Source organism: Melopsittacus undulatus, chromosome Z (assembly GCF_012275295.1).
Source record: "Melopsittacus undulatus isolate bMelUnd1 chromosome Z, bMelUnd1.mat.Z, whole genome shotgun sequence".
Lineage (NCBI taxonomy): Eukaryota > Metazoa > Chordata > Aves > Psittaciformes > Psittaculidae > Melopsittacus > Melopsittacus undulatus.
The window spans coordinates 48,949,184-48,973,455 of record NC_047557.1 but is presented as its reverse complement, the minus strand read 5'-3'; the positions used below and the strand labels follow the sequence as shown (position 1 = coordinate 48,973,455).

At 36.6% G+C, this 24,272-nt stretch overlaps 1 protein-coding gene across 2 annotated transcripts in view; it reads left to right on the top strand.

Moving 5' to 3' along the window:
- Positions 1-24,272, top strand: part of ADAMTS19 (ADAM metallopeptidase with thrombospondin type 1 motif 19) — a 148,273-nt gene that overhangs the window by 31,293 nt on the left and 92,708 nt on the right. For both annotated transcript variants that reach the window (XM_031054344.2, XM_031054343.2), the window contains exons 4-7: positions 782-954; positions 1,871-1,954; positions 3,566-3,723; positions 15,686-15,729. In XM_031054344.2, coding sequence (XP_030910204.2) covers positions 782-954; positions 1,871-1,954; positions 3,566-3,723; positions 15,686-15,729 — 459 coding nt within the window. The remainder of the gene's footprint in view (positions 1-781; positions 955-1,870; positions 1,955-3,565; positions 3,724-15,685; positions 15,730-24,272) is intronic.

Here is a 24,272-nt window from a genome sequence, read left to right as displayed (position 1 = left end):
GCTGTAATGGGGATTTTGTTGTGTTTTTTTGATGGGAAGGTTAAAATTAACATGAACGGTAATCCCTAGGTTATCATAAGTATAACGTATTTTCAATTTGGACCTTTCTTTGAGAAGCCTGTTTTCAGGTTTTGTTTTGGTGTTTTACTTTAGCTGGTTATAATGACAGCAGCACTGACTTTGATGTCACTTTTTTGTTTCCAACAAACCTATACCCTACGTACATTTCTCTGTCATTCGTCTAAAATATTCCTCCCTCTTTCCAGACACTAAAATGTCTTTTCTTCATATTGAATTTGTGGAAAATCTGTATTTGTTGTCTTTTATGCTAAGACACAGTTACATCAAGATGTTTTCTCTGTAATTTATGTAGATGGGCAGATAGCAGTTCTCCTTCTCAGTGAGACTGTTTTTCTGTCAAATCTAACATGGTCTTACAAACCAAACTAGGCAGAATGTATGCTTTTATAAAAGTGTCAGGTGAAAGGATGCAAAGAATCTGAGTTTATTTGAGGATCTGGATAAGATTCCTGATTTCTTGGTGTGAACTGTAATTTATATGTAGTGCATGCCTTCAGTGTGAGCCTCAGAATTGCTGTGCTAAATAAGTAATATAATAGCTATTAGTGTAATATATAATTAATAAATAAATAATATAGAGTAATAAAGAATAGCTATTACATTGCACATAATCAGTTATACCATAATCACAGATAGCAAATCCTACGTGCTATATGGGTGGCTTGCAGGATGAGTTTTTCAAGCTTTTTTTATGTTACAGATAAAAGAAAATCCAAGAATCAAAAAGTATCAGAAAGTGGAAGAGGAAAACGATACTCTTACAAGTTACCTCAGGAGTACAATATAGAAACCATTGTGGTGGCAGATCCAGCTATGGTTTCGTATCATGGAACAGATGCTGCCAGAAGATTTATTCTAACCATCTTAAACATGGTAGGAAATTTAAAATCAATTTTGGTGCTTTGCCAACCATGCATGCATCATTTCACTGCTCCGTTTCATTATCCTGACTCAGCACCTGTAAGGGACATTCAGTACATGACCATTTGCAAGCTACAAAGACTTACTCCATATGTTTTGCAGCATAGAACCATGGTGCTGCAGACTTATATCTTCTGTGTCTGGTCTTGTAACTTCAGGGTAGCCAGAAAGTGAGAGCTGAACAACATGATTTTTTGTTAGAAGCTCATTATGTTATTGGGAAGGCTGGGGTATTGGGTGGTTTCTAATGATCCTTGCTTGTTATGAAGATACGTTGTTGAGAAATTGTTGAGATTGTTGTTGAGAAAGATTGTGTGATCATTAGTGGCTGAAAATAACAAGGGGTAATGCACTCACAGAATTACATCCCCTCCCATTTGTGTCTGGAGCTGTAGTTTGCTTATGTGGTGCATAAAGCAGTGAAAATTAGCATCTGCAGTGTACAGGGAAAGATTCTTCTAAGGACAGAGCATAAACTGTACAATAGATACAAACTTTAACTATTCTGAATGGTAGTTATTGCCATGTCCTGGCTCAGACCACTCGGAACACAGTCCTGGATTTAACTGAATAGAAATTTTCATGTGAATAGTGTTATATGCATGTGTAAATATTTTGAGATACAGGCTACAGTTCATAAAGTGGTCATGGCCATTGAGGGAAAAAGGTTTATTCTGTGCTCCCAGAATAAATGCTGCCTGAACTCTCTTTTCCCTTCAGACAACTAACACATTAGCTTAACATTCTGCTCAAATTACGGAGAATTAAAGCAGTCACAGTAAAATATCAGGTTCTGTTCGTTTTAGTCTACAGTATGTTGTGTGCAATACAAGCACAACATATTTTTATTTACTGTTTTTTATCTTAGGTTTTTAACCTTTTCCAGCACAAGAGTCTTGGACTACAAATAAATCTTCGGGTGACTAAGCTTGTCCTCCTTCATGAGACTCCAGTAAGTATATATTACGTTTCTCTTAGCCTGTAGAGGGTAATGTTACTTTGTTGCTTCACAAAGACTTGCAATAGTGAGTGATTGATGGTTGACAAATTTTCTCAGCTTTTGGGCATTATTGTCCTGGTTTCAGCTGGAAGAGAAGATTTTCTCCCTAGTAGCTGATACAGTTCTATGTTTTTTCTTTAGTATGAGAACAGTGCTGATAACATACCAATGTTTTAGTTGTTGCTCAGTAGCACTTACTCTGATCAAGGACTTTTCAGTCTCTTATGCTGTGCCAATGAGAGGGACACAAGAAACTGGAAGAGAGCACAAACAAGAGACCTCAGCTAGACCCAAACTAGCCAAAGGGGTATTCCATACCACAAAACGTCATGTCCAGTATATAAACTGGGGGGAGTTACCTGTAAGGCCCAGATCGTTGCAAGGGATGGGATGGGTATTGGTCAGTGGACGGTGAGCAATTGTGTTGTGCAGCACTTGTGTCTTGGTTTTGTTTTTTTTTCTTGTTTGTTTTAACTCTTTAACTGTTGCTTTTAACTATGTTTTACTCTTCGTTGTTAAACAGTATTTTTGTTATTTCCATTATTATTAGTAGTAGTATTACTTATTTTAATTATTAAACTGTTCTTATCTTAACCTATGGGGTTTACCCTTTTTTTTCTGATTATTCTCTCAATTCCACTAGGGCTGGGGGGGAATGAGCAAGCAGCTACATGGCACTTAGTTGCCAGCTGGGGTTAAACCATGACAACTGTTAGTTATTTACACTGCTGGGCAGCCTCAATAACCATGACAACTATTAGTTATGTACACTGCTGGGCAGCCCCACTAAAGATTAAGCTTCTCCTAATTAATGTGCTGCATGTATTGAGATTTTTCTGTACTTGCAGTTGGAAGTCAGTCAAGCAAATTTTCTGTGCTGAAATCAGCTAGCTCTTAATAAAATCTGGTTATGCCCTGTTTTTTCGTGTATCTCTCTTAAACCTACTGAACAGCAGGAGAACTGGTCAGCCAACCCCTAGACAAACAATATTGCACCTTTTAGGCATTGTATCAAAACCTGTTCTTCATTCTGAAGAAAGACAAGTCAGCTGATACCTTATTGAGACTTTCTGTTAACCTATGGTTTCTACATCATATTTCAGGACAACGTCAAATTGATGTCATGTTTCTTTTCTACAAAATATTATATTCCTTTAGTACTTTAGTTAGTTAATAAGAAAAAGAGATCCTCTTATTTTTTTCTGATTTTAAAATATTTTTTTTCCAGTGAATAAGAAAGTGTTCCTTTATTCAGTGTCCTCTCAGCAGGTGGAGAAGTCTCATTTCCTGTTCAGATTCTGGATCTTCACATCATTAATATTTCTTCACTATGGGTAGTAAAAATCAGCAAATATTGAGACAAGAGTTCAGTGAACAGATTCACTGTATGCCACTCAGTGCATTGCCTTCACTTCTATCTGCTGAAATTCAAATAACTCTGCTGAAGATACCGTGCTACAGAAAGGGCAGATAGTCAGACTTTGACTTCTGATAGTCAGAAAGTGTTCTTAGGTCTATTTACAGAATCATAATGTTAATAAAGTTGTTTTTTTTTATTTCCAGGCAGATATGTATATTGGACATCATGGGGAAAAAATGCTGGAAAGCTTTTGCAAATGGCAACATGAAGAATTTGGTAAGAAGAATGACGTGCACTTAGAAATGTCAACAAGCTGGGGAGAAGACATGTCTTCAGTTGATGCAGCCATTCTGATCACAAGGTAAAATACTGAAAGATGAGCACTGAAAAATAAGCAGTGGCCTAATACATACTTAGATAAAAGAAACTAGTAGATTACCAATAGAGTTAAGATGAGGAAGAATACAACTTAAGTCTTCTTTGCAGAACTCCAAGATTATGGTAAAGTGCTTGTAAAGATGGTTCAGAAAGCAGTAATTCCAAGCTGGTAAATATCTGAAATGACGAACAGGTCACTCTTGTTTCTTTAGCTATACAGCTAAGGCCATAGGTTAGATGCCTCTTCCCATGTGCCTTCATTTACCGGAGCAAGCACACACAGGCCTGTAGATACTTTCATTCAGAACATAAATTCATATGCAGATCATTCAGAGCTGGACTGGCATGACATTACGTGCATTGTTGAGTTTTGCTTCCCTCTAATGGATCTAGAACTGGTATGTTTCATTGTGTACTAATGGCACATCATGTACATAGTATGTACTCTGCAGCCATAGGGATGTGATCCCAGATCTGCTGTTTCTTATAACTCTGAATTATCAGGCATTTAACAGATTTAGAAGGAAATATACCTCCAGCTCACTTCTTTCCTCCCTAGTAGGTGCTGTCATGTTTAGGCTGTAAGTGGTGCACAGAGGGATGCATCTTGATGACAGCATACCCTCGATTCACCAAAGAAAAGGACAGAATGATAGGCCTAGGGTTGGGCTTAGTGATATTTTTGAGGCTGACCTTGGACTGGAAGACTTTCAGAGTCCCCTTGCAAAGAAAATTCCTGTGATTGGATATATCGGAATACAATTGTTCTGTCCCGTGGTTCCCTAAAATTTTCATTTTGGAGAGCCTGTCATATACTGGAAAGAAACAAAGTCCAAATCCTCTGGTGACAGTTTTATTGCTACTTTTGCTCTTTAATCCATGTCTTTGGTTAGAAAAAGGCACACCCATATCTTCTTACTCTGTGCCATCCTCTTCTGTTTGTTCTTTGTTTTATGGATTGCTGGGACTTTGAGGGGGCTGATTAGTTTTTGTGAAACATCTGTGTGTTAGCTAAGCAGTAGTCCTTCACACGAGCTCCTCTGAACTACCATGGAAGACATAAGAAGTAATGTTCTCTGTAACAGATTTCCATTAGGTCATCAGAAAACATACTTGGGATAACAGGCTGGAAAGAAATTTTTCAGATTGAGGCATCTAACTGATTTTAATAGCAGTGAGTATGTTGGTGGGTGAAGAGTGTAGATGGAGAAGGAAAGAGGTGAGTGAGCAAGAGCCAAGCCATAAAGGGTGAATGAGTACAATACGTGGCATTGAGTTGATGAGCATGGCTAATAGACCTTCTTACATCTAATTGTACTTTGTGATTGTTCAAGGGTAATTGAGCAATTGCATACTGCTTGGTGCTAGAAATGTGGGACTGTTGAGTGACCTCTCTCCTATATCTGGCTCTCCTATTTGAGACGCTGGAGACAGTCAGCAACAGCAGTGGCTTGAGGGAGTATTGGGTGCTTAAAGCCTGCATGTGCCAGGAGAGTAAGTCTAGGGCTGCATTCTTTAGATGGAAGGTGTATCTTAAAAATAGTAAGACACTATGAAGTAAATTATGTAACACATTTTTTCTCTCATTTTTTCTTCACCTTAACCAGCCTTTATGAGAAGGTGCAGAAAAATTCTGAAGTGATGCAAGTGAGGTGTTAGTTAAACAGCTGGGAGACAGTGGTCTGGAGATGTCTTTAGAAGCCAGTCCATGTGAACACAGGCATTTTTGAATTTCACAAAGCATTTCTAAATGGTAAAAAAGCTTTAGAAAGTGTATGTTAAGACACGCTTCTCTGGTGTGCTTTGTAATAATGATGTTCTGATCTCACAGAATCATAGAATGGTTAGGATTGGAAAGAACTTCAAAGATCATTTGGTTCCAATGTGCCTGCTATGGTCAGGGACACCTTGACTAGATAAGGCTGTCCAACCTGGTCACGTCCAACCTGGCTTTCAACACTACAACGGATGGGGCAGCCACATCTTCTCTGGCAACCTGTTCCAGTGCTTCACCACTCTCACAGTAAATAATTTCTTCCTAATCTAAATCTGCCATCTTTCAATTTAAAGACATTCACTTATTCTTTCACGATATGTCTTTGTACAAAGTCCCTCTCCAGCTTTTTTATAGGCCCTCTTTAAATACTGCAAGGCTGCTGTAATGTCTGCAGATTTCTTGTAGGGCCCCTTTAGGTATTGGAAGATTGTTACAAGGTCTCCTATAAGCCCTCTCCAGGCAGAACAAGCCCAGCTCCCAGCCTGTCTCCATAGGAGAGGTGCTCCAGCCCTCTGATCATCTTCATGGCCCTCCTGTGGACTTGCTCCAGAGCTGCCTGCAATTTTTTACCTGTCAGTTTCAATACATTTTTTGGAGTAAATCTCTGATCAGTGTTAAGGAAATTGAAGTAGAGAGCAGGGAAGTTATTGGTTGGATGTCAGATAGCAAGGCAGTGCTGAAGCCAGAAATTAGAGGTCTGTTCTTTTGACATTTTTACTTTTTCAGTGGTATTACTCTCTGAACTGTACTGCCTCCCATCTCAGAGCTGCTTTAGCTGTTAATAAATCATACCAGTGCAGTTTGCTGACTGTGGGAATGTTTTGCTAATCCAGGCTCCCTCTGCACATCGTCAGGTTTATGGTATAGCTGACCCCATGTGTGGCTCCACTTATGTGTTTTGTTAATTCAGAGCCTCATTCTGTTTTGCAAACACAGAACAAGCTTCTTTGTCAGAACATCCAAACAGCTTTGGACAGCAGACCTGCTTTACTGAGAGAAATAATTTTGTTTAGACAGATGAGCTCAAGTGAAAATGTAAAGTTTTGGTTATCTAACACATTCTGTGGCAAGCCTCCTAAAACTTACCCATACCTCTCCATTTTTGTCTTACACAATAACAGAACAGCAAGAGTGGTTTGAAAAAGCTTGCCTGTGCTTTCACATGCCAGTTGTATGTAGTAACCAGAAGAGTTAGAAATGAAGTAGTGAGGGTTCCACAGAGATAATTTGTAATGCTTAACTACAGAGCAAAATATGTTTGTAATAGAGACTGTTACTTAACAGTCAAAGAGCTTTCATAATCTGCTCATGAAAAAGGTACTTTTCAAGACTTACTCTTGCCTTTGTTATATAAAACAGAAGGCAAAACCAGCTTTTCCCCCAACTTTCTTTGCTATCCAGATTGGCTCTAATGGTACATATGAATCTGCTACCAATTTGTTTATTTCACTTTACTGAGTTCCTATTTCAGCCAGTGAGGTTTTGTTTGCTTTCCTTTTAAATTGGCTTGTTCTGATGAAGTAATGTCCTGTTTAAAATATGGTGCCATAAAGTAGAGGGAAGACAGAAAGAAAGTTTGGATGGTGTATTTAGAAAAGATCCCTAGGAAGGTTAGAGTTGGATTAAAAGGTAAGACAATTTGGCAGAAAATAAATCCCTTGTGTTCCATCTCATCCTCAGATATTAGAGGGGCCTGGGTACAGCTGGGTTAAGATTCTGAGTGTTGGCCAATTTACCACTAACAGTCTGGTAGTGTTCAGTATATTGAACAATCATGATTCCAGATGAAGTAATAATGCACTTCACCTTCAGTCTAATCGTGTTCGCATGGCCACACTGAAGGATTTGGTCACATTTAACGGGAAAGCCTTTATGATTAGCTACTTAAACAGTGCAGTTTATTGAAGCAACAAATACAAATTCTTATGGATTGCTGGTGATAAATACACTGTCTACAAAAACACATACAAATAATAGGTTATACAAGTGTGTAATAAAGTTATGAATAACACAACCTGGCTTTAAAATGTAAAAGTGAAAAATAACTCTATATATATATTCCTAATTTTCCCGGGGAAGGACTTGCTACAGTGCAAGTCTTACCCAAAGACATACCTATGAGGTGGAAGAAAGGTGCAGCCCATCGACTGCTCCCAGGAGTCAAAGGTAATCTGCTGATTGAATCTTCTTCGACTGGGCCACAATGATGTCTTCCCTAATATTCCCCCTTCCTTGGGCCATTTTATACTATTTTTCACCCTCAAGGTGGAGCTTGAGAGACTCTAGTCATGCATACTTTTATTATTATTGATGTAAAATTCTCTTTCTTAGCTTTTAAAGGTATATACCACAAAGAATTCAAAGAGCATGCTCAAAGAGGGTTGGTCTCACTTTGGAGGCATGTAGCATTGGAGATGGAGGTGTGGTTTTTGTATTAAAATACAGCATAATGAAGCAAAATTTGCACAAAGGACAACATTTTGTCAAAAGATGACAGACTGTTGGCTCAGGGTAGCAATTATGCAGCTTACTGGTTTTTAGTACCACCTAGTTCCCATCTCTGCTGGTGTTATAACAGAGCGTGGCTGCAGAATCTCTATTCCACTCCATCCTCTGGCAATGTTACCACGTGTGAAGTGAATTCCTGACATAGCAGGTGTAGCCTGAAAGTCCATTTTTCCTTTATGTGTGAACAGTGTTACATTTTAAATATATGTTTAATTTCTAATTACTCCACAGCTAGGTATAAGGATAATGTGAGAATTAAGGCAGAAATGTTTCAAGGACTCTTGTTAAAACTATCATAAATAAGCATTATTATTTAGAGATAGATATATATTAGGAAGTACTTTTCTCTGAGGAAAAAATATACCGTGGTTCATCAACATCCTCCTTGTCTTTTGTTATGGAGTTTGAGGGCGCAGAGGTAAGCCTTGTATTTGGTGGCCACTGAGATGATATTACTAGTTGCTATCTGCATAGGCTGTCAAACCTGAATGAGATTACTGAAAGTAAGGCAGGAAAAGGCCCATGGCATCCATAGTTGCTCTATGATGCTGTTTAAGTTCTTATATTGCTCTTACTGCGAACAATGTAATGAAACCTTTGAAATATAGCCCCTCCCCCCCCCCAAAAAAAAAACCCCAAAAACGTATTACAAGAATGAGGCAGAATCTACCTCCACTTAAAAATTATATATCATGCTGTTTTTCCAGTGTGTAGGTCAATGTGTGTCACGGTGGGTTTTGGAAAAATGTGTAAATAAAATAATTTTTAAGAATTCAAGTTCTGTATTCTCAGAATTTCAATTTTCACATGTGCTTGTGTTAGAAATCAGACCTCTGATTTTCCTAGCATCAGATATAAAGTGATCTTCCATGTTCACAGTGTACATCAGCTGTTCATTCTTACTGATCTGCAGTATCTGAAATCTCTTTGCTCTGGGTGGTATCTAATTGAAATAGTGCTGCAAGTAGTTTTCATTGTAAGAAACTGCTTCATTCTATAAATAGATAAAGGCATAAACAACACTTAGATTTGCTAAATATTGTTTCTTTTCCAGTTGTTCAAACCCTCCGGAACTCTTCCCAAAGTTTGGACAAGAATTTTTTAAGCTTTGCTATTATGCATGCCTTCCAATGCACAGTAGTGCAGTTCTTTTTCTGGCTTTTACTACCTTTCTGATGATGAAGTTCTGAATCAGATCAAACCAAAGATACATCCTCAAGAAAATCAGAGGTAGAAGACTGTGAATGACCCCTGCACAGGAACCCCCTGCACAGAAATTAACATTACAGAGCCCAAAAAGGCTGCAGTCTTTGGCAGTCCAAAACTGTTGAAATGTAATGGGATATTGAGTTATTAAGCTGCTACTGCTGTCCTTGAACTTTTAGTGAAATTCAGCTCTGGAAAACTGAGTTCTTGCAAGTGCATGATGAGAGATTAAATTTTTCTTCATTTCATTTTCACAGTTGAATTTTTCTCATTACTGTAATTTCAGTACTGCCCACTGTGTAGTTTTGCAAAGCTTTATGATGTTTACTGCTCTGGGATTTTTTCACATCAGCAGCAGACATTAAGGGGGTTCATGAGAATCTTAAATGCCTTAATATTTATTATTTACTGAAAGGATTGTAGATACATCAGGAAGCATGGAAATGTGAAAAGAGCATACTTTAGAATGGGCAGTGTCTTTTTTAGAAACTGCACAATCTCCTATATTTATCACTTTAATCTTAAACATGTATTTTTATCTTGTGTATCTTAAAAGTTGCACTAATTTTAAGTCATCACATGCTGTTTGTTTTAGGTTTGTTGGGTTTTTTTCTTCTCTAAGTTCAGAGTGTCTGAAGTGGTAGTGCTTGTAATAATACATGTGAGAAAACTCCACAAGAATTTACCTGTTTCTGTCAGCTTTATGTTTTGAACTTTAGTATTCAGGCTATATATGTTCTGTACATTCATACAAACAGCATTACAGACCAGATTTTTTTTTTTCTATGAACAAGGGTTTTTTTTTATTCTAGTTAGCATCCCATGAATAAGTTTATGGACAACAGTGCAGCTGGCAAATTCTGTTTTAAATGTGAATTCCTAGTAGTTTGGAAATATTTTAATCCTAATGACTGTTAATAAGATAATTCTACCAGTTCTTATCTGAGGTACTGCTGAAGGATACAACTTGGAAAAAATTACAGATCACTATGACTGTGTCTTTTGCTGTCAGTTTTGGTTTATTTACTGTTGTTTGGTTGGTTGCTTGTTTTTTTTTTCCTGCATGTAGTCTTTAATTTTCATTTAAAAGGCAGCATGATTTAGTTTTAGGTGGTCCTGTGAGGAGCAGGGAATTGGTCTCCATGAACCTTATGGGTCCCTTCCAACTTGAAATATTCTATGATTCTGTGGTGACACAGACCTAAACTGAATTTTGAATCTCTCATTTAGTGCAAGTCCCTAACATTAAATTCAATTGGTTATTTTTAATTTTTTTTTTTTTTGAATAACAGAACTAGACAGTCTCAAGACAAAGATTTCAAAGAAAGGGAGATTAACTGTGACCTGAAGTATACCATGGCCATCGTTATGTGCTTTCAGAATGGACAGTTGTGTCCTATTTCTAATTTTTGTTACTTCAGCTTTCACCCATGGATCTCTTTGTACCCTCAGTTGCTGTTAGAAAGCTCCTCCCTGTGTAATTACTTGTAGATTCTGCTCAAATCACAACTCATCTTTCTCTTAGATTAATTTAGAGAGGTTTCTAAGCCTGTTTCTCCATGTGCAATAGTTCTTTTAGCTCTTTCAAAACCTTTTCCTATTACCCAGATTGGTTTTTTGAAGCATAAGTGTAAAAATTGGACACAGTATTGTGTGAACGGTTGTACTGGTGCCATGTCTGATATTTTCCTGCATGTTTATCCAAGGATACTGTTCACTCCTACTGCCTGGTTTCATATGTTCTTTTCTTTTTATTGTTGTTCTCATGGTGTTGCTGTATCTGGAAAAGTTTGGGGGCCCCATTTTGTCTACATTAAAATAAAAGTTACTAAGATGACTCATCTTTAATTTTTATTTGTCTTCATTCCTATTTGTAGTCTACCAGAAATAATTAAATTTTTGAACTTTACCAAAAGTGCTCTATTACTGTCTTCCAGGTCATTGATTAATGCTAAGGCTGCCTAGATTTTCTTAAACTCCAGTAAAAAACACATTCCTCAGCTTTCTAACATTTCTGTATCTGTTTTGGGATGTTAGCTGTGCATTCAATTCCATTATTTGTCCATTTGTCACACTTCTGGTACTTATCACACAGCTGTTATTTTTTAGTTTGGCTAATATTTATATAATCCTTTTTAATCACAGTTTTATTTTAAACGCCTAAGTGATATGTTAAGTATTTAAAATATTTGAATATAGTATTTCCCGATTTGCTAAAATACACTGCCCTGTGCATACTGGTGCATTTGAATTTACACTCAAAATACTAAACAGTTTCTGAAATAGATTTCATGATAGTAATATTGTGCATTTGTTTAACTACCCAACTGAACAGTAAATATGTATTTTTTTTTAGCTGATTAACTCCAAAATTGACTTTTATTTATTTTTGAGTTCATTTAGTAGTGAGTATAATGTGCTTAGTTTATATGTGGGAATCATTTCAAAATGACCTTTTACATGAAGAGACAAAAACATCTGCTGTGTTGTTGTTATTCGCTTAGCATGTTGCAAACAAAGGCATTTACAATGTGATGATGAAGTTATTTGCACAAGGACCATTAATTGTGACCATTCTTTAGAAAAAAACACTTATGGTTTGAGAAAACTTGCCTCAAATATATCTTTAAAAGTTGTAAGTCCTAGAATCAATGCCAACAGCAGGAGTTCAACTGCAGCTTCAAGCCTACACTGCTACTTTTATCATAGAATCCTAGAATAGGGTTGGAAAGGACCTTAAGATCATCTAGTTCCAACCATCCTGCCAAGGGCAGGGACACTTCCACTAAACCGTGTCTCCCAAGGCTCTTTCCAACCTGGCCTTGCACACTTCCAGGAATGGAGCGTTCACAACTTCTCTGGGCAACCTATTCCAGTGCCTCACCACCCTCACAGTAAAGAAATTCCTCCTTGTATTCAATCTAAACTTCCCCTGTTTAAGTTTTAACCCATTACCCCTTGTCCTATCACTACAGTCCCTAATGAATAGTCCCTCTCCAGCATCCTTGCAGGCCCCCCTCAGATACTGGAAGGCTGCTATGAGGTCCTCATGCAACCTTCTCTTTTCAAAGCTGAACAGCTTCAACTTTCAAAGTTGTGAAGATTAGAGAAGAAATTAAAAGTAAGGTAAAAGCCATAATGAGGATTTGGTAGACAGGTATAATTCATTATCTTCTTTCTTTCCTCCAATCTACTGTATGAAACAAAATTAATTGGAGAATAAAACCAATAAATAGGTCTTTTGAGTAGTATGCCAAAAACAAGTGTTGAATTTATCTGAAATGACAAATCAGTGCAAAAGCCTGGATTCTTCTTTAGTCTTCCTCTTCTGTTTTTGATGTCTTCCGTTGTATATCCCATTTATACTTTGGAATTTATTTTAACAAAGAGAATGTAAAGAGTTACTTTATATTTAGAAATTGAATATTTAATCTTTGTTTACTGGGAAGGCCCTACATAATGCTATATCATTTGATTAAAAATGCATTAAGTACAATTTTCTGAAACAATGAATTAGTCGTTACCCATTCTTGCTTCAAATTCTTTTCTAGGCTTAGTCTGCTTGTTCAAGCTTGGAAATCAATCCCGGTATCTCATAAAGGTTCCTCTTTTCCCTCACTTGAATAAGGATCAGTTTTCCCTTCCATATACATTTAGAGTAATGAACATTGTTTGCTGGATATTAGTTAGAAAGGGGGACTTTAGTGTGCTTTTAAGGAGTTTCTTGCTGTCAGTGTTAGATTCGGTTACTAACTTGCACCATGAATTCTTCTATTTACATTAATGGTAATGCTTATATCTTTGCTGTATTTTGCTGAGAAAGGGAGGAAAAGAACAAAGACTCTCAGTGGCTTTCCTGAGATCTTTGTGGTGTGCTTTATTGCTCTATTTTATATCTCTTCTTACTTGGAAGAGTCCATATCCTGTCTTTTGTGTAGCTTCAGTATGCCAATTCCATATATATATATATATATATAATATAAGCATTTTATATGTGTATACATATGTGTATGTAATATATACACACAAAAACATAGTTATAATATGATGGAATATTCAAGTTACCATGTGGGAATTAGAGAATGGTTTCTGTGAGAGTCATTGGTAGATCTAGCTAGAGCTGTAAATCTTTATTAAGGAACCTAGTCTCAAATGTATGTAATGCATTCATATTCTTGGAAATTAAAGGAGGTATTACATTCTTTCAATGTAAATCAGGAACTAAGAATGTTTTATTGTACATCTCTCTTGCCAAATCATAGCAGTACTGTTTTCCCCAAGCCCCATAATGAAACTCTGGATGCATAGCATAGCTATAGTCACAGTCAGCCAAGAAAAAAAAAACCAAAACAAAATCAGCTCAGTAAATGTATGAGAACAAAGCTGTTACATAAGCAGAAACCTCATGGGTATAGGCAATTTTTAAATGTTGAATGGTATTCTTTAACATTTGCCTTTATTTTTTTTGTTGGTGGTGTTGTTGCATCAGTTAATATTTATCGTAGTTGTATGATTGTGTGTGGAAGACAGTCTCCGTCTTTAGATTGTCTTTACACATTCTCTTCCTTAACCACAAGACCCATATTTCTAATCATTCTGTCATATTGCTTAACAAGACAATAAGTCCCTTGTGTCACATAGCACAAAACAAAGAATTGTGTTACAACCCAGTGCATTAATGCAATTTTTGCAGGTTTGAAAAAAAATAGAAAAACTTCCTTCTGTATCTGATTATAGTTTCTTGTTCACCACCTTTGGTTCTATTTCCAGGGCTCTTCTAAGAGGATTCCCAGAGTATATCAGTTTATTCACAAAATTTGTTTCTAGTGCTGTTGGTTTGCTTTTCTACTCTGTAATTATCTGGCAATAGTTACTCAAGATCAAAAGCTGTATATCCCCATGTCTCTGGCTATGTGGCCTTTAACAAGTGTCAGAAATTTGCCAGCCTCTAAAGATTGCTTTGGCGTCTACATTACTCTGTGGGAATAGTCTGTGGGAAACAAACAAGCAAAATCGCAAAAAGCTGTTGGAGTAGTTACATTTATAAAAATGATAAGTATCACTAGTCCATTTTCTCATCTCAAGCACCAAAACATTCTTGCATTCAAGTTCCTGGAAAATGAGTGGTTCTATATGTGTGTATGTTTATCATTATCAATCTATGTGTATGTATCTATGTAGCTCCGTAGACAGAATATAAAAATGAAATATATCTGGCCCATATGGTCTCTTTCTAAAAATAGAGATCATCATTCTTTGGTACAGTTAAAAACCAGAAACTTCTTGAGTACGTATTGGAATGAAATTCAAGTAACTAGTTAGTATTTTGCTTAGAAGCTATATGTGGTATGGAGAGTTGCTATTTGTTCCCTCTTGGTTCCTTCTTCCCCTCCCAAGTTCTTGTATACCTCAACAGCTTTTTTTTTTTAACTATAAATAAATAAATAAATAAATAAATAAAATCATAGAATAGTTAGGGTTGGAAAGGACCATAAGATCATCTAGTTCCAATCCCCCTGCCATGGGCAGGGACACCTCACACTAAACCATATCACATAAGGCTTCATCCAACCTGGTCTTGAACACTGCCAGGGGTGGAGCATTCACAACCTCCCTGGGCAACCCATTCCAGTACCTCACCACCCTAACAGTATAAATAAATGGCATGAGTTACAAACACTCCAGTAAAAAGTAGCTTTTCCTTTGCTCTTTTGGTAACTTTATTACATGTCTCTGAGAACAGATAAAATAGGTGTTACATTAAGATAAATTCCAAGGAGATGTTGTTTAACACAGAGGTTAAATGTTAATTCCACTTCATACAATTCAGCAGTCTTATTTATAGAGCTATGGCTGGACTAAAATCTGTGTTGGAGATAGGATAGTCTTCTTCAACTGAACTAATTTGTAAATTTCCAGTACTAGAATAAGATGCCCTAGCATTAACGTTTCTCCAGAATGTACTCCTATTAGTAATTTTAATCATTGCCTTTTTTCTTTTTTTTTGACTTTCTGACTCTTATTTCTGATGTAAATGCTGGATTACAATGCTGCATTTAGATCTCATATTAAACACTAAAGATATTTCCTATTCAAATGCAAGGAAAGACTAACTTTAGGCTTGTTACATTTCATGGTACCTGTATGGGGAAAACCAAACCAAACCACCTCCCCACTGAAAAAAAAACCAAGACCAAACCCTCAGAAATTAGGTGCAATTCAGTATAAATTATGGTACATGTTTTGTCACCTGAGTACTCCTAAGTGAGTTCTGAGAACTGAAGTTTAAGTGTTCTGGGTAATCCTGGCCTTTGCTTCCCCGTGGTCTTTGTTGAGATAATGGTGTTTTGTCTTTATTCATTGAGCCATACAAAATATTTGTAAATAGGTTACACAGTTGTTACCAGCCTGACAGCTTGGCTTGCTTAACATTTTTCTTTTCCCCCCATTCTAGGAAGGATTTCTGTGTACATAAAGATGAACCATGTGATACTGTTGGTAAGTAAATAAATGTAAGACACTGTGTGTATAAACCACTACAAACAGTAAGTGTTACATAAATAAAGATGTGAAACTAAAAGGTGGTGCAGCACTGGTGAAGGATAGCAGCATTGGTGATGGATATCTAGCTGAATTTCAAAGTGGATCTCAAATGCCAATAATACTTTGTTAAGTTTGTGTATGCTTCTAGCAAAATGATATGTTTAAGTACAGTATTTCCATCTCACTCACAGAGCAAAGTTTTAAATATTTTTCTTTCTAATTTCACTGACATTTTAATACAAAATTATTTAAACATTATTAATTCAGAATATGAAGCTAAGCAAGTTTATTTATGATTCATTTTTTATGCATTGGATTTATTTTGGTGCAACCATGTCTATGATGTTTAAAAAAAGTTTCCGTAGTAATATAAAAGAGTGATGCAGTGTCAGTGTAACTTCAGAACACAGGATATGAACTACTGTACAGGACATCTTCTGACGTCTTCAACTAAATTGAGTGCTAGCTGTACTGAGTTTTACTATCAACTGTCATTAATTTACTTCACACCCTTTAGGTAATACGATTTTTCAGTGTAAAAATCTGGTGGAAAAGGTAGCAAAAGTTAACAATTCTTCTGTTCAGTTGTAATTCTGGATGAAAACGTGCCATGACACTAAATGTAGGATGTTCTAGCATGTTTTTACCCTAGAATTTCATTTGGCTAATAATAGAAGTTTTTAACAGTTCTGTGTATGTAAATACAAGTATTCAGAAGCTAAATTGTTTCAGTAAGATTATAATAACAGTAACGGTCTATGAACTGTTATCATGTTTGTGCTTCCTCTTAGGTAGAGGAAAATCAGACTATTTTCTCCCCAGTTAATTTCAGTGGCAAAGGTCTGGGGAGAATTCTTATGTAAACTGTATTATGTCACTATTTGCTTGTCTTTTTTCTTTTACTGCTCTATCATCCCCAGTCAATATGAGCATGTCTGAGGCATGGATATGAAGGAGAATCCTTATAAATGAAGAAGGGAATGTTTCCCACAGCAGTTAGTGGTGAAGAATTCATAGTATTCTTCCACTGTTTGGTGTCTTGATCATAGGTGAATTTCATATGACTGGCTGGTGTGCAGAGGCATTTATTTTTGTCTTGTTAAGGGGAAAATGGTTCCTTCCAGCTGACAGACAAAGCAATGTGACAAGGAATCTTCAGTATCTCATGCTGACCTATGTTGAAAATCAAATCTGGAGTACTTCCAGTATATCTAAGTCAGGATAGGCTGATGCCTAGATTTCATAGATAAAGTGAATGAATTCAAGGATTTTGCCTAATAAATGTTTCCTCTTTAGTTGATCCTTGGAAATAATAGAATGGCTATTTATCTCTGAATTTATCAATGGAATTTTAAATGAGATAAGTTTGAACTGATTCAAGTATGTCATTTGGAATTCTATGATGAAGGAGCTTAGATGAAATTTAAAAATGAGGCAGTGCATTAATTGTAAGTGTACAGGAAGTAAAGAGTTTGCAGTCTCAATATAGCGGTAAGCAAAATGAAGTAGAGACCTTGGCTGTCCAGTTTGGCATTTTGTGGACTGGCTGTTGTGGACTTTCCCTCTCTGAGTATTGTTTAGAATTTCTTCAGGAATTGAAAAATAGTTCATATATGTAGATTTTCCATATAGCTACAATTGTGCAGCAAAACCCAAGGTAATTAATTTCCTGTTGCTCCATCATATATCATATGAATTTAATAATTCACTTTCTAGGTGAACGTAGCACCTTTCTGTGAAATGTGTATCATTTCTTCCATGCACATTGACAGTACTGTAAGTCTGTGCTCACTTTTAAGAGATGTCTTTCTTTCTAAGCTGCTGTCCACCATCATCCATGAGCTAATCTAAGAATGTTCAAAAAACAGGGAGAATTTGTGCATTTCTCTTGAAGAGAATTTTTAAATTGTCTTACTGGCATGGATGTATTATATCAATATGTTAAGGACTACAAGTTTATATCCAAAATTGTTCAAAAAGTACATGTAGGTAGATGGTGGTTTCAATTTAGCATCTTTTCTCTTACTTTGCATTTCCCGAGGAAAACCTAAATGGTGATTTTTAATCTTTGATTACATCATAAGTAAAAGTACACTGGAAGGTAAGAAAGAGCAATTTGATCTTGCTATAGATCTTCATGCAACATGTTTATAGGCAAAAGGAGTCAGCATATTCTGGGGGTGTTTGACATACTGTAGATTATAGAATTTACCAAAGAAAGTAAATGAGAAATGCTAATGTAGTAGAAGTTGTTCAGTTCCCAGCTCTCAAGAGCTAGCCCCTCCTTCCCTTCCTCCTCCCCCAAAAAAACAAAAAACCCACTAAAGAATGCACCACAATTCAGACTTTTGTCAGCTGTAAGCAGTGGAATAAGGCAATTCTCTATGAAATTTTAACATAATTGTACACTTATGTGAGCTAGTCAAGGTGCTCTTTGTAATACATTACACAATTCAGAAATTAAAGTCATGAGAAAGGAGTATTTACTCTTTTTTGGAAAGGATTGTCATGTTCGATCATAGTTCTTTGCAGTGATGGACACTAAACAAATACTGGTTTTATTTTTTATTCATTAAATGCAAAGACTCACGGTTTTCAGACTGGTTATGAGTACCCACTTAAGCCTGATGGAGTAAGCGCCAGTATTCTGTTATACAGACAAGGTTTTTCATGTATTTAGGTGACAAGTAATACATGGTTTAGTGCGAGGTGTCCTTGCCCATGGCAGGGGGATTGGAACTAAATGATCTTAAAAATTGCGTGGCTCTATCTAAAAGGCAGTAACAGTAGTAACAGCAGTAGACTGCTGTATTTATATGGAGGCTGTCACTGATTAGTAGATCCCTACACTCAGTGTATCTGGATTCTACTGGTCATTTAATTGTCTTCCTAATGACTGAAATTATGGAACTAAATTATGATTATAATTTTAATAAAATAGTATGATTTTGTCTTTGTATTTTGTGTAAACTTAATACATTTTTGTGCTTGCGTGCACTCTCTGAAAGCATTTTCATTAACAGCTCTGTGTTTTTATATAGTACTTGTCTTTGTGTGTCATAAACTTGCTAAATTTTACATAAATCATGTAGTCTTGAAATCACATTGTCCCAAATCAATTACATATTTTGGTAGCAATTACAATGGAAGATTTCTTTCTGTAACAAATGGCTAGTGCTTTTTGGATGCTATAGCACTGCAGCTGCACTATAAATCTGTATCCTAAATTTTAAGAGACTTTTTTTTTGTTTGTTTGTTTGTTTGTTTGTTTTGTTTCTGGATGACTAAATAACTGAGGGAGTTTTTTTAGATGCTGGAACAGATTATGTTGTTATGGTATTTCATAGCTAACATGTATAAATCAAGAGTGGTAACCTGTTGGTAGATTCTGGTTATATGGACTAAAACTAACTTTATATAGTTTCAGCCTCTGCAAATTTGGGAGCTTTAGTAATGACTTTTTAATGAACAAGCTTTTTAGTTTTGCATAATACGAGAATTCATCATGCCACATTAAATATATCCAGATTCAATCTGTGTAGTAAAGTTGTATGATGAAACTGCTCCAAACAACATACATGAGCACATAATAACTACAGATGAGTCTGCTGTTTAATATTTTCATCAACGACCTGGATGAGGGAACTAAGTGTACCCTCAGCAAGTTCGCTGATGACACTAAACTGTGGTTAGCAGGGCAAGAGAGGTTCTCCTCCTCCTCTGCCTTGGTGAGGCCGCATCTGGAATATTGCATCCAGTTCTGGGCCCCTCAGTTCAAGAAGGACAGGGAATTGCTTGAAAGAGTCCAGCCCAGAGCCACAAAGATGAGTAAGGGAGTGGAACACCTCCCTTATGAGGAGAGGCTGAGGGAGCTGGGTCTCTTTAGCTTGGAGAAGAAGAGACTGTGGGGTGACCTCATCAGTGTTTACAAATATGTAAAGGGTGGGTGTCAGGATGATGGAGCTAGGCTTTTTTCAGTGATATCCAGTGATAGGACAAAGGGCAATGGGTGTAAACTGGAGCATAGGAGGTTCCACGTGAACATCAGGAAGAACTTCTTTACTGTGAGAATGACAGAGAGCTGGAACAGGTTGCCTGGGGGGGTTGTGGAGTCTCCTACATTGGAGCTATTCGAGGCCTTCCTGGACAAGTTCCTGTGTGGTGTACTCTAGGTTACCCTGCTCTTGCAGGGGGGTTGGACTAGATGATCTTTTGAGGTCCCTTCCAACCCTTGGGATTCTGTGATTCTTTATTTAAGGACTTTTCCAACCCTAACTAATATATGATTCTATACTGTACTTTCTGTCTTCTTGTACTCAAAGTACAGAGCTTATGCAGTCTTCAGTTAGTACTTTTTCATTTTCTCTTAAAATGCGAGTGAATTACATGAAGATTTAATGGTTTAAAGGTAACATTAACCAAGACCTCTGTTAACCAGGAAAAAAATGTTTACTCAGAATCAAAAACATGTCAAAACTCCCTAGAAATACATAATTTAATTCTTCACTTTGAAACAAAATACACTGTGCCAATCTTCCAAATACTCTTTCACAAACGTATCTGAGGTGAACAAATATTGAAATTTTTCCCACAATTAGGAAATGTGTTTCAGAATGTTTGTCAAATTTTTACACTCTTAATAATGAGAAAAATTTCTGTCTCTCTTGATGATTAAACACAAAATGTATGAATATTTCATATTTGATTGTTTTGAAAAGTAGGCATAAATAGAAGAATTAGTTCTGGAATTTTATTCTGTTTCCCAAAGTGTGTTGAAGTTTAGCAAGTAATATGGTTTTATTTTATGCTTTTCAGACATATATTAAGTATTATAGTAATGCTAGAAGTGTTTGAAAATCTGTACTGTAGCCAGAAAAGTTGGGGGGCTACTTTCTTGCTTCACAGTGTAAATCCAGAATAACTCAAATTAATGCCTTCCTTCACTAATCTTATGTTTCTGTAAAACAATAAGCTACATTCTCATGTGGTGTCAGTCAACCCAGGTCAACTGATTTCAGCTAAGCTATTCTAATTTCAGCATTGTCAACTGTCACAGCCCCAGTCAAATTCTTTCTGGGTGGAGAACCACAAGAGAATTGTTTTCAGCTAAAAGTTGATCACACCCCAGCGTTCTTGAGCTTCCTCTGGTTGGTTGGCTGCAGCACTCTTTCACTTTAGCTTTTTTACCTTTCTATTCTGCTTATGTGTATGCTCTCTTCCTCATATTCCAAGACAGAAGTGAGATCCTGTTAGTCTGCCACTGATTCTTACAGGTCTTCTATAGCTTAAAGACAGGCTTTGGACCTTGCTTTACTGTATGATAACGATGGACATACTATGATTAAAACAGAGAGCTCATCTGGGGGTGGAAGAATATGTAGATGTTCTTCAAATTAAATTTACTTTAGCTAATTTAAAAATTGTTTATACCTGTAACTGTTCAAGATTCTCTTCCTCAGAAGGCAACCGATTTTTGGGAACGTGGCTTTTCTGCCCTCCAAACAGGTTTTGTTAGCGTAGTCAGAGGGAACTATCTTTTAAATGTGTGGTGAATTGGAGTTTTGTTCTTTTTCTTGTGCTGTAGACAGGTAAAATTATGAGTCTAGATGTCTTAACAAATTTCTGAAAAGTCTAGAAATAATTCAGTTGTTGATTTTCAGAAAATTAAATCTTTGTGAAAAGAATCAGCATGAACCATAAACTGAAGTCTAGTGCATGCTGCATTGTTCTCATGTATGCATCTTCTGGTGTTATATCGGAGTAACTGAAAGGCACAGTGATTCATAGGGTAACTTGTTAGTGGGTTATTGCACAAACCTCAGTACTAGCAGACGGAAATCAAGATATTTTCTCACTTCCTTCAAGAGTCAGACTAACAATTAAACACAGCAAGGCTAATTCATGAAGCATTTGAATTTCCCTTCCTTTGTCTACCTCTTCTCAGCAATTAAGATTTTGAGTCTCTGAGACATACTTCTTTGGGATTACATTTGTTGTTTGCTGCTAGATACTGTCTTCTGTGAAAAAAACTGTAACAGAGAATTCTTACTATGAATTGTTACAGCCATGGGCAGATTGCAAAATGATGTTCATCTTCTGTTGGCATCAGTTTGGAGCCTCATTAATCCGCAGGAGCAGAGGGAATGAATGTTTTTAAGGGAGTCTATGTCCTTTCTCGACTGCCCCACTTGGAGGCTGCTCACATCCTTCCACCTCCTTTTCCGGTGTTTCCTTGTGCCAGCAAAATGACTCAGCTAATCAACACAAACACACTATTGTGTTTAGTGCAAACTGTGATTGTTTACTTAACTTGCTATACAATTTTGTTTATAGCTTCCATGCAGCTCAGTATTTGCACCAAAGCTGTAGGTTAGGTTGATGGACAGGTCCTAGAAGGATGTGTGAGAGCTTCTTATGCTCTTGATCTCCGTGTTCAGGGATGCACAAAGTCGTTCTTGCAGCACTATCATCTTAAAATGTTTTTCAAAAGGCACAGGCATGAGCATAATTTCTATAGGTAGAAATACTGGAAGACAGAATGACCCACACAAGAGAAGTGAATTGGCAAGTGAGAGAATCAGGAAGGGAAGTGCCTTCTAAGAAGATCTAAAATGTCGGTATGCTATCATATCACTGTAAATTGTACAGCTCTAAGTAAATTTGTCCTTAAAGTACATGTGGAATTTGAAAATAATTTGCAGTAATTAGAAATAATTTGCAATAGTCTGAAAAAAAAATACTTCTATTTTACTATGTGTAAGCTGTTGCTTTAGTAATACTGTCTTATACTGAATATTAATTGCAGCTCCTATTGGTAGCTTTTGTTCTTCCAAGTGAACTAAATGATCAGAGGGATGGAACACTTCTGTGAGGACAGGCTGAGAGAGTTGGGATTATTCAGCCTAGAGAAGAGAAGACTCCAGGGAAACCTTACTGTGTCCTTTCAGTACTTAAAAGGGGCCTGTAAGAAAGATGGGAAGAGACTTCTTAGCAGGGCCTGTTGCAATAGAATGAAGGGTGATGGTTTTAAACTAAAAAAAGGGAGATTCAGGTGGGATGCAGGGAAGAAATTATTACTGCCTGCAACAAGGGTGGTAAAATACTGGCATAAGTTGCCCAGAGAGATGGTAGATGCACCATACCTGGAGACATTCAAGACCAAGCTGGATGTGGATCTGGGCAACCTGGTCTAGTTGAAGATGTCCCTGCTCATTGTAGGGGGGTTGGACTAGATGATCTCTAAAAGTTCCTTCCAACCCAAATTGTTTTGTGCTTCTGTGATTCTGTAAGTCTATGCTGAATGTAGACCAGATATCAGACACTAAGCACCTGAATCCTTGTCTTGTCCCTTCTCATATGCTTTCTGATTTTTTAGGTAATATCTTCTCTCATTGCTTGTCTAAAGTCCACAGGTGTATAACGCATATGCTGTAAAATGTTGGGACCATAGTTCATGTTTCAAAAGATTAATGATAACTAGAAAGATGTCCTAGTTACTCTGATTGCAACTAAATGGAAAACAAAAAGGTAGTATTTCCAGATGAAGTTATTTTAAACCTTTTGCTCCAATCAGTTTAAAAAATATGCCTCTGGCAAATGAAGATCAGGATTTTTCTCTGCATGTATAAATCAAATTTCATTTCACCTAATATGTCAAGATTATGAGTAATTTTGAAGATAGCTTTTCACTTAAATAGAATGACCTCAGCTGATTGTTTCGATACTATGTTCTTACTGTAGTAGGGAGATGCTTCTTTTTTTTAAAAATACATCTCCAGTTGACAGACCTATACTGTTCCACACAATCACCTTTCCTTTAAAGCTGACACCGTTTGCATATACTCTTAGTCCTAGTTGAAATTTGCAAATAATGTGACATTTCCAATAGTAAATGGAGCTTTTCTGATGATTTAAGAAAGACATGGTTTCTAGCATTTCATGGATCTTAGAGAAGTGTAAGTGCGATGTTTTCATTATGGTGTCCTAGAGAGAAGGTAATTAATTGTGGTTTTCGAATAATACTTTATGATATAATACTTTATGATCTCACAAATGAGCAGGCTTTGCTTAAAATAAATAAATAAATAAATAAATAAATAAATAAATTTAAACCTGATACTGCATCATTTGATCCTGTATTTCCAGATACCATTTTCAGTTAAAACATCAGCTATAAGAACATTTGTTACCATAAATGTGCTTCCATATAAGCTGTTTACTAGAAAGCACTTTCCAGTAAAATGCTGACATTGCAGCCTCTAAACAGAACTCCCTTAAAACCTCTTGTCAGATTGTTTTGGGGCTATGCTACAAATATGGGATATTATAAATTTCTAACTTGGGTAATAGTGTTGCAGAGATAAAAACAGTAGCAGAAAATTTAAGCGCCATGAGGTCTTTGTTGTGTTGCAAAGGATCTAGATAGCATGGGTGCAAATAACAACCAGTGAGGAATCAGACAAACTTCTACACACTAAAGACCACAAAATGAAGTGAAA